At 42.9% G+C, this 10,831-nt stretch overlaps 1 protein-coding gene across 1 annotated transcript in view; it reads right to left on the bottom strand.

Moving 5' to 3' along the window:
* Positions 1-235: 235 nt before the first annotated feature.
* Positions 236-10,831, bottom strand: part of grm6a (glutamate receptor, metabotropic 6a) — a 29,580-nt gene continuing 18,984 nt past the window's right edge. Inside the window, exons 8-12 of the mRNA XM_028993961.1 lie at positions 9,757-9,896; positions 8,048-8,671; positions 5,907-6,218; positions 3,955-4,190; positions 236-1,425 (exon numbers count right to left, since the gene is read on the bottom strand). Coding sequence (XP_028849794.1) covers positions 1,404-1,425; positions 3,955-4,190; positions 5,907-6,218; positions 8,048-8,671; positions 9,757-9,896 — 1,334 coding nt within the window. The 3' untranslated portion in view covers positions 236-1,403. The remainder of the gene's footprint in view (positions 1,426-3,954; positions 4,191-5,906; positions 6,219-8,047; positions 8,672-9,756; positions 9,897-10,831) is intronic.

Below are 10,831 nucleotides of genomic sequence, written 5' to 3'. Positions count from 1 at the left end.
GTAGTTTATTTCACATGCGAACCATGCCAGTATCCCATCATAATCATATAATTTTAATATGTATGCTGTGTGTATAATTCAAGGAAAAGGACAAGTTTTTGCTCACCTTCACTTTACTAAATAAAAGCCTAATTTTCTAAATGGGATACTATTGTTTGGCTTTATCTGGACATAGTATCTGAAATATTTTTAGGCAGCAAAAACTGCTTGTGCAAAACTTTTCTTCCCCCAGTCATTTTCTTGATAAACTAGTATTTTACCAGCAGTAACACTGTCAATACGTTTTGCCCATTAAGGGAGGACTGTCTGCAGAAACTTTGCTGTTCACTCAGCATTCTTTCCTATGGACGATTCTCTGGAAATTGTCCGAAATGGTTTATGTGACCGTGCGTGGTCATTTACTTTTAGATTTCAGGATGTTGTGCAAGAACATTGTTTTGAGCAGATCAGTGATGCTGTAAGGTTCTTTACTTCATGGTACGGTAACCATGGAGATACACATGTGCCTTATAAAATATTTACACCAGAATTTAAATGATAATATAGTGCAATAATCTTCATGCATTATTCCTCATGTAGAGGTCAGGGTCTTGGTCACACACACACATACACACACACACACACACACACACACACAAACACACACACTCAGCCAACCCAGTCTCATTCTTTACACGGTATAATCAATATTTACAGTTGTATGAGAACCAAAATTTTTCTTCCATGTATATTATCCGACATGACAATAATATGGACATGCACAGTTAACCCTTCCTTTAGAAGTGCCGAAGTTTCAGATAATTTCATCAAAAAGCAAACTTTGAAAATAAGCTATTGCATGGTGGTCATCAATAAATCTCACAATATTGCCTACATTTACTATCATCTATCCATAAATAACTGAATATAACACTTTTCTGTGAACTGCCCATGGCCATACCATGGCCTAGAAAATAGTAATAAAATTCTTTTATAAAAATGTCCATAGAAAGCAAACTCCAACAACAGCAGAACAATATTTCACAAATAACTTAATGTCCAACAGAATTCATGCATCAATATTTCCTCTGTGGTTCCGGTTCAGAAATTCCACCAAATGGCTTACATGACAGTTAAAAGACATACAAAACAGCACATGCTGACTTCAGTGTATCTTGCACATATGAATCAAATAAATAAAGGATTTTCTTCTGATCCAGTCTTCAAAATTACAGTAGTTTTCAGTCTTCAGATACAAGATGATGCTCTACATAAAGGGACATTCAATCCAGACAGATAATTGTGTCATGTGATAATCCAATCAACTTTTAGAGAAGTTTTAAAAAGTTTCAGTCAGGTAGACGCTGTTGTGCTGAATCTGTTTCGGTATCGTAGCATTTCATCCAGTTGAGGCTTCATGGTCCTCAGACTTCAGGACTGACCTTTCTGCAATGAAGCAGACAAAGCTCATCATCAAAACGTCATATGCACACTCAATCATAAACCAACAATGTAAAAGAGTCCAGATTACTGTGGTAAAAAGTCTCAACATCTCATGTTTTAGATGTGGTTAATGGAAATTATTAGGGCTGGCAATCGATTAAAATGCTGAAATAATTTTTGCAGAAAATTAACTGTGATTAGTTTTTTTTTTTAGAGACTTGCTGTATTTAAAATTAAAGAGGTTCAGGCCATGGCAGTACTTTCCATTCACTTTGTGCCACCAAACAGAATTGTGGGTTTGCTGCTTTGAGTTGCTTGTTGCGTTGCTTCAATTAACAAGCATTAAACAAGCTCCATCCAACAAAATACATTTATGCAATTTTCCTGAACACGAGCAAGAAAACAAGGACTGGTTGCCACTTGTGTGCTTTGTGCATGGGAGATATGCCCACCCTCCAACGTTGATGCATAAGCATTAAGTAACATAGCTGTGTTAATGGCGTAAAAAAGCATTAAATATTTAAAAATATTTAACATTTTTGACAGCCCTAAAATCGATACATATAGTTATTACTTTTGAAATAATATTGTTCTAAGACAGCTAACATTTCTTTAAAAGCATAATGGGACTACGACTCTGCAGAATAGGTAGTACTGCAGAATTTTATTTTTGAACAAGGTTCCCAGTTTCTGCTGAAGAAACGCTTCTCAACATCATATTTATGCCACACACTTCACTGGAGGGATGCTGCCTCTTGAGCCATCGCCAGAGTTTGTGCCACACATAGCACTTTTTAACCATAACCGTCTTATAATAAATCATTTTCTTGTTCAAAGAGCACTTTTTGAGCTCATACAAAAAAAATCATAAGCCACATCCGCCATGATTCAAATACTGAACAGCAATATATATGAAGCGAAGTGAAAGTGAAGTGATTGTCATTGTGAAACGCTGCAGCACAGCACACGTTGATAGGGCGGTAGTAGCCTAGTGGGTAACACACTCGCCCTAGAACCAGAATACCCAGGATTAAATCCCACTTACTACCATTGTGTCCCTGAGCAAGACACTTAACCCTGAGTGTCTCCAGGGAGACTGTCCCTGTAACTACTGATTGTAAGTCGCTCTGGATAAGGGGGTCTGGTAAATGCTGTAAATGTAAATGTAATGTTACACAATGAAATGTGTCCTCTGTATTTAACCCATCACCCTTGGTGAGCATTGGGCACCCTTGGTGAGCACCTTGGCGAAGTTGTAACCTTCTGATAACAGGGTGGCCATATGGTTGAAAAAAAGTCTTTCAGAAACAATGTGCAGCAGAATCTACACCCATTTCTGAAAAGTGAGCTTAACCCCCACATTTCTGGCTTTGTGGCAGTTTTTGTGTGATTTCCATCCAACAGGAAACTGTGTGATTAGTAAAAGATGACATTGGGTGGGCGACATTGCCTTTATAAGAGCTCAAGTGGATTAAGCATCACATTGCAGTACAGTTAATGTACACATGGCCACTGGCTGAAATATAAAAAAGGCAAATTTGAAGTTGGCTGCACGTAATAGCCAGTTTTCAATATCCGGTCGAATCGTGGATTAGATCCATAATCTCAACAGGACATTTATAGTCAGTTATTACTGAGTTCTGAAGAAACTGCGACATTCTTAGCCAAAGACAATGGCAAGTATTTTAATTTCCTCGCAATAAACAGAGCCATTCATGACTCATATCATGATGGAGGCACTAAATTACTGCTTTCTTCAGAGAAGCAGATGGAAAGTGAGAAGTGCAAGATCATTTAGGCATAATTGTCAAATCATGTGATGAATGGCCACGAACCTAAAATGTATAATAAACGAAGTCTTTATTATTAGTATGTGTGCAAATAGTGGACCACAAATTACACGGGAGCCAGAATGGGCCTTGATTACATTGCCTGAGGGGTGCAACGGACCCGTTCAAAAATGAATGGTTAAAAAAAAGAAAAATGATACATTTTCTCATATTGAAACCAAAAAAGTGCCCACAGTAGGGGGAACAATGTTAATTTTTAAACAGTTATCAATCTGAAGGTTTCATATAACATTTTTTTGAAGTTTGGCATCATTTTGCTGCTGAATCACTGTTTTCCAGCTTCACCTCCAGGTAAATTCCATTGCGTTTTATTGCTCATTCATTTTTTTATTGAACTAGTGTACACACCGAAACATTTCTCACAAGCCTAGCAATATTTTGCCGCAAAGGCTCAATAATGGCATGTTAATGAGATGCGGAGGGAAGAAAACAGGGCTTTATAGATTGAGAGCAATAGGCATATACTCTCTGCAGTCATGTCTTAAGTAAACAATATTTTTAAATTTTTAATTTTTATTTAATGTGACTATAGTTTGCACCTTAAAGGTGCAATGATCTTTGCAGCAAAGACAATTCAAGCTCTATCCAGTAGGGGGCAGAATTTCAGCTCATATATTGGTAGATACATTACATACATATAAATTCAACATTTCTGTCTACTAGAAGCCTCAAAAGTACGCACTGTGGTCTCTCCGGCTCGATTTTGGTCTCTCCGTTCTGCTTGTCGTTGGATTTCTGGGAAAGCCTTGTAGACATGGTGGCAGCCTGCGCCACGGCTTTGAAGCTGCGCTTGCGCTTCTGCACATTCTGCTCCGGGTGGAAGATGATGACGTACACTTTGGGAATGTAGAGCATCCCCAGCGACACATAGGCACTCAGGCTCATGGACACAGTCAGGGTGGTCGTCTGGATGTACATCTGAGGAGCAGAGGGGGACAGATTTGAAGAGTACACTGTGGTGCATACATCGAAATGTGTCCTCAGCTTTTAGGACACATTGCTCAAGGGGACCTCGGGATTTGAACCTGCAACCTTCCGATTACGGATACGCTTCCTTACCCGCTGTATTAATTATCACTGGGCCCCCAGCTATACACACTGCCTCAGACTTTCTCTGTTCTTCTTGGTCTCTGCCTGGGATTAAAGACTTAGTCCCTCTGCACAACTAAAATCAATATTCTGGAAAACTCTGCTGTCCAGTCATCTTTGATCCTCTGCTCCATGACTGTTGAGAAACTCTTGCCACCGGAGCACCGAAGAACCGTCTCTGTCCCCTAAATGTGAGTTTTAATAGACGTTCCCCTGATTCCCAGGAGCAGGTAGATCGGGGTGGTTAATGAGTGCTGGCGCTCGGTGAGGCCACCTGGGTGACAGCCACTAATGCCCTAATTCCCATCTCCCACCGCGGCAGCACTCAGCTTTATTAACATGGTGACGGCCCGCTCCTACAATTAAAACCCCGAGACCACACAGTTTTGTCTCTGTGTCACGGTGTGTCTTCGGCCGATAAAGGGGAGAATGAAGCAGTTATTGTGTCTCATCCCCGTCTATGTCCCTCTCATTGCCATATCAAAGGCGGCCTCAAAAGAAGGGGAGAAAAAACTGTTTGTCATGAAACTTCAGCTTGTTATCAGCAGCTTGGCAGGTTGTTTCTTACCTCAGCGCTTGGATTAACAACGTTCATTTTACATTAATTTCTACTTAAGTGCACAGCTATTTATGAAACTACGGCATTTTGCTTCACCTATAAAAGGAATTTAATCCTTTGGAAAAATGTTTTTGAAAGCTGCAATTGTCATTTTCTGCATTTTTAGATGATGGCACTTATGGCAGTGTGTGTATGTGCAATATGCAATTTTGGAAACACTAGTAATGGTCTGAAGTTGAATAATATCATTTGCTCCAGTCTCCTTGCCTTTGCCAGTGTGAGTACATTTACATTTACATTATGCCTTTTTTCATCACCTGACCACAAGCAGCCAGTGTAATAAAAATGCCTGAAAGTAAATCTTCCACTCGACTGCGGCTGCCGGAGCTCATCACAGGACAATGGCCGAGTTCTAGGTTGGGCCAAGACTTCTGGCCCATGAGATTAGCATATTACACACACACACACACACACACAAACACATATTAATGATGGATTACTGGATTTCTCGATATTACATACATCATATGAAACAATTTGAATAGCAAGTGCTGTTTTCATAACATACTATTTTATTATACAGTAACAGCTGAACTGGTTAAAATCAATGGTTAAAAATGTGACGCATCCCTAAATGACTAATATTACCCATTATATTCATATGCTGTATTAATTACCATCAAAGAACATTTTAATTTACATGCTGGCCATTGCTATGGATAATAAAAGTATACACAGATCTCATCATCTATCTGTGCAAATGAACGTGAAGTGATTGTCATTTTGATACACTGCAAGCACAGCACGTGGTGACACAATGAAATGTGTCGTCTGAATTTAACACCACTCACTGGACGTGTCCCCACACAGCGATGCTGTGCTGTCACCTCAGTGGCACCTTGGCGACCACTGGCAACCTTCCACTATGGCCACTGCTGCCCCTAAATCCACCTTCTGAGAAAATTTCACAGTGAATATATTTGTACCTTCTCTGTAGACTGCGCCGTGCCAAAGAAGATTGGCACAAACGCCAGCCAGATGATGCACGTGGTGTACATGGTGAAGCCAATAGGCTTGGCCTCGTTGAAGGTCTCGGGGACGCCGCGGCTCTTGACGGCGTACACCGTGCAGGTGACCATTAGCACGATGCTGTAGCTCAGGCAGCAGATGAGGGACAGGTCGGACATGTCGCACTTCAGGATGCCTCGCGCCAGCTCGGGGTTGGGCGGCCGCAGCTCCTCGTAGTCGATGATGGTGTGCGGCGGCACCACGCCGAACCAGACAAAAACGCCCACCACCTGCGAGAGAAGACAGAGAGAAATGCAGACAAAGGCGCGTCTGGTGCGGCAGACTTCGCAGCCGGAATCTGTCGCAGTGATCGCTTTCGTCCGGATAAAGCCATCAAATGCCGAGGCAAAGCGTGCGAACGGATACACAATACCTCACTTTATCTTGCCGAAAGACAAGACAGTTGCAATTAACGTATCGCCTAACGGCTCAGCGGTGCTCGTTAGTTAATGTCAAAAGTTTGCGGCAAGTTGCAGGGGCTTCAGGGTGTAGACGGGAGGAGAAAAGAGGTGTGCCAAGGAGCAGACAGATGTTGCTGTCAGGCCGCTCGGCGGGCGTCTCTAGCTGCTCGCCGAGGCTCTTTGACACATCTGTGATCGCGGGCTGGAGGAAAAAAAAAAAACGTCAATCCCCGCGCCTGCTAATCTCCCCTCCCACTCGGCTCTCTATTTTCAGTGACTCATCTACATTATGCTGCAGCTAAGCTGAAACTGGGAACGCTTTAATAACATTGTCTTCTCGCGGGAAACGGAACAAACCGCCGACCTGTAACACATCTAATGCAGGAAATAGTCCCCCGAACGCCGAACTGACAGATTTCTCATTCAAAACCAAAAGTTCTACACCTGCGGCTGCACAAAAGAAGAGGGTTCTGGGAACTGGGGCAGCTGGACGTGACCAGCACTCACCTTGATGAGGTCAATGCCGATCGTTGGCATATGTTATACATTCATAACCCAGATGGTGGAGCTGTATGTATGCTGTTTGAGGTATCTCAGATTTATTTGTGAAAAAAAACGAAAAAAAAATGAAATTATTGCCTTTGAACAGGTCCACAATGAGCAGATATGTAGGAAAGTTTGCAGAGGATGTGATATTTCCATAAATCCTTCAGTTTATTATGTTCATTAATCCGTTTTTATATTGCAGCCAGTGGCCATGTGTACGTTAACTGTAATATGGTGTAATATTCTTAACACAGGAACATATTTCACACTGTAAAAATATAAGCATGTTCTGACCATTTGGACAGTCTACCAGTGTCAATACATTATTTATCTTAAGAGTGACCCATTGAGAAAAGTATTTATTTCTTCCTTTGCTTATTTTACAGTCTAGTATATATTACGTAGCTGCTCTTACATTGACTAATTACAGTGGTCATTAGAGCTACTCAGGGGTACGGATCTTGCTCAGTGACACGGCGCAGAAACGGGACGTCTGGGCAAATGGGATTTATCACATACAAAAAAGGAAAAACGGCACGAGGGCCAAAACTGGGGAAACAACCATGGATCAAACAGGCGTGTGGCAATTGCCAGGAGCTGAAAACAGACATAAAGTAAGTTTCAGGCTCCACTTCAATGTCGTAGCCATGGACTGCCGGCTGCATTCCGGCCGAATTTTATGGGAGTCCCAATCCATTAAGCCCAATTGCTGCCAGGTGCAATGGTTCGGGACTCCCTAATCAAACTCAGGAATAAAAAAGTACCAAGCTTTGAGATTGAATCTGTGACTTTGCAGGTTTCTAAATAGCTTATGATACCTCTAATGGTAAAACTAGCTTAATTTAAACTGATTAGTGATAACTATTGAGTTAACATTATTGACTGTTGGGCAATAGGCTCATTTCTAAAGCAGATGCCCCTTTACATGTATATGTACGTATGTATATTTGTGCTGTTTCAGTATGTACGCTAATTCGACAATTATAAGGGGACAGGAGGGGGTATGTCTGTAAAAATTTGTCAAAATAAAGTTCATGGTACCTGAAAGGCAAAATGAGAGGCACTTTATGTTCTGTAATTCATCTGTCTTTGGAAGGTGAACATCCCCATACCTGTACGGAGATGAGTGTGAAGGTGATGGCCAGCTGCGAGGTGGGGCTGATGAACCGGGGCGGCGTGACGGATTTCTTGCCCTGTTCGAAGATGCGGTAGATGCGGTTGGTCTTGGTGAGCATTGCGGAGTAGGTGATGGACATGCCCAGGCCCAGCAGCAGCCGGCGGAAGGCGCACACCACCGCGCCAGGCTCCGCAATCATCAGGAAGGTGATGAGGTAGATGAGGAAGATGCCGGTCAGAAGCACGTAGCTGAGCTCTCTGCCAGAAGCGCGAACGATGGGCGTGTCGTTGAAGCGGACAAAGGTGAGGACCACCGAGGAGGTTGCCAAGATGCCCAGGATGGCCAGAAAGACAGGGATGATGGCCCACGGTGAGTGCCACTCCAGCTTGATGATGGGCGTGGGCCGGCAGCCGGTGCGGTTGGGTGTGGGCCGCATGTTGAAGGGGCAGAGCTCGCAGTTGAACTCGTCCAGCTGGTAGTGGTAGCCGTCGCAGAGTTCACAGTGCCAGCAGCACGGCACGCCCTTCACCATCTTCTTCCTCTCGCCCGGGTTGCAGGGGAAACTGCAGACGGAGTCCGGGACCTGCTTATTCCCGCCGGACCACTGCATTTCCTCCAGCTGACACACACATACACACGGAGAATGGGGGCAAGATGAAGTTATGAACACAGAAGCACAAACATGGGAAACCCGGGAGACCCCTCTGAGTATATTCTACTCCGTCGGCTGTGAAATATTCATCTTGACCTGTAATTGCACTCACAAAATTTACTGGGTCTTTCAGATTCTCAAAACTTTGGTAAACTTGAGTAGTAAATTTAAAAAGCATTTAATCTAGACAGTACATGGACTGAAGCAGTGAAAATATGTCTACTGCATTTGATTAACCACAGGTAACTAGAAGTCTAAGCTTTCAGTACATTTTCTATATTTATTACACACAGAAACACATACACACACATACATAAATATTTATAATGAATAAGGAGAGAACGTCCATTAAAGGTTCTTTTGCTGTCGGTGGTAAACAACAGCCTTTTTTCAGGCACAAAGCACCGTTTCTATATTTGGAGCTGCCACCATCAAAGCAGACTGTTCTAAATCCAATATCATTTGGTCATTTGACATGCTGGAAATGAATCCAAATTAGGAGGCTGTCAACTGTAAACTGCTCAGCATTTTGCAACCGTGCACATGTAAGAGTGAGTGAGGTGATTTATTGGGACGGTATTTTATTCTATGTTTTCCTAAACGCATTGTAGTTTTTAGTGGATGAACTCTCTAAATGGGGATGCAGGGCTGGTGAACAGGGGCGCATTATAATACTCTCAAACTGTCTGTTTTTTATCAAGATGTTCAAACAAAGTGAGTGGTGAACTGTTAACTTGTGATAGAATGGTCATCATTAAGAATCCTTGATGTATTGCACTGCAATCTGGAACCCCACTGGATGTTTTCCAGTGCACTCCAAATAAAATTTTATTGTGCCTTCACTACTGAAGGCCCTTCAGTAATAATTTGTCCAGCATATGACAATAAAGCATGAAACAGCATCCACTCTACACCTTCATTAGTCAGGCAGCTCTACTCTATTATAGAGTAGCTTCACGTGTGGTGCCGAAACACTGCGGTGCATAAATGGAAAAAAGACCTGCGACAAGCAGGCAACACTGGCCATTCATAATCATGAGAATCATATTTACATTGAGTCGCAGGTTGTTGGTCCACTGGCCAATGACTTTGTATCCTGGATTGGTGATGTTTGTCACCTGGTACTGGAAGATGTCATAGCGCCCTGGGGCATCTCCGTTCTCATTGAACAGAACTCCGGTACCGGCACTGCCTGTTCCAACAAGAGACAAATCTCATTTTTAAAACAAGATAAGACACTATGACAACTGTGTAATATAAAAGTTCAATGAACAAAAATAAAAATAATTATAAAAATAATTGATAATTTTATAAAAAAATCAAACAGTGAGTTGTAAAAATGTACAGATGTGTACAGAGTGGGTAGATATAGACATATTGCAGAAGAAGTGTGTTTGTTGTAGGGCCTGACAGCGGTTGGCAGGAAAGACCTTCTCAATCTCTCCGTCCCACATCGTGGGTGACGCAGCCTGCCACTGAAAGAGATGCTCAGTGCTGTCAGGGTCTCCTGCATGGGGTGGGAGATGTTGTCCAGCAGGGATGATAGCTTAGCCACCATTCTCCTGTCACTCACCACCTTCACTGGGTCCAGAGGGCATCCTAGAACAGAGCTGGCCCTCCGGCTCAAGAGTGGACCCTTCACCCCAAAAGACCTGAGCCTCCACAGCAGGAACCGCCTGCTCTGCCCTTTCCTATAAAGGGCATCAGAGTTGTGAACACCAAGGTACCTGTAACTCTCCACAGCCTCAGTGTCCATACCCTGGATGTTTAGTTGTTGTAGTGGAGGATGTTTGTGAAGTCTGCAACCAGCTCCTGACTCCAACTCCTTGTCATCCCCATTTATGATGAGGCCAACTATTGCCTCATCAGAGAACTTCTGCAGGAAGCAGTTGGTGAAGTTGTAGGTGAAGTCTGCAGTGTAGATGGTGAAGAGGAACGGCTCCAGAGCCGTTCCCTGTGGGGGACGGTTTAATGCTTCAGATGTGGTTGAAATGATGTGGACAATCCTGGGGGCAACATTTTGAGGAGCCGGACAGTCTGTGGGTAAAAGCTGTTCCTGAACCTGGCAGATCTGGCTCTGATGCTGCAGTATTGTCTTCTGGTGTGAAGACAAGTTCATGTGAGGGG

Source organism: Denticeps clupeoides, chromosome 10, assembly GCF_900700375.1.
Source record: "Denticeps clupeoides chromosome 10, fDenClu1.1, whole genome shotgun sequence".
Classification (NCBI taxonomy): domain Eukaryota; kingdom Metazoa; phylum Chordata; class Actinopteri; order Clupeiformes; family Denticipitidae; genus Denticeps; species Denticeps clupeoides.
This window is presented reverse-complemented; position numbering and strand designations above follow the sequence as displayed.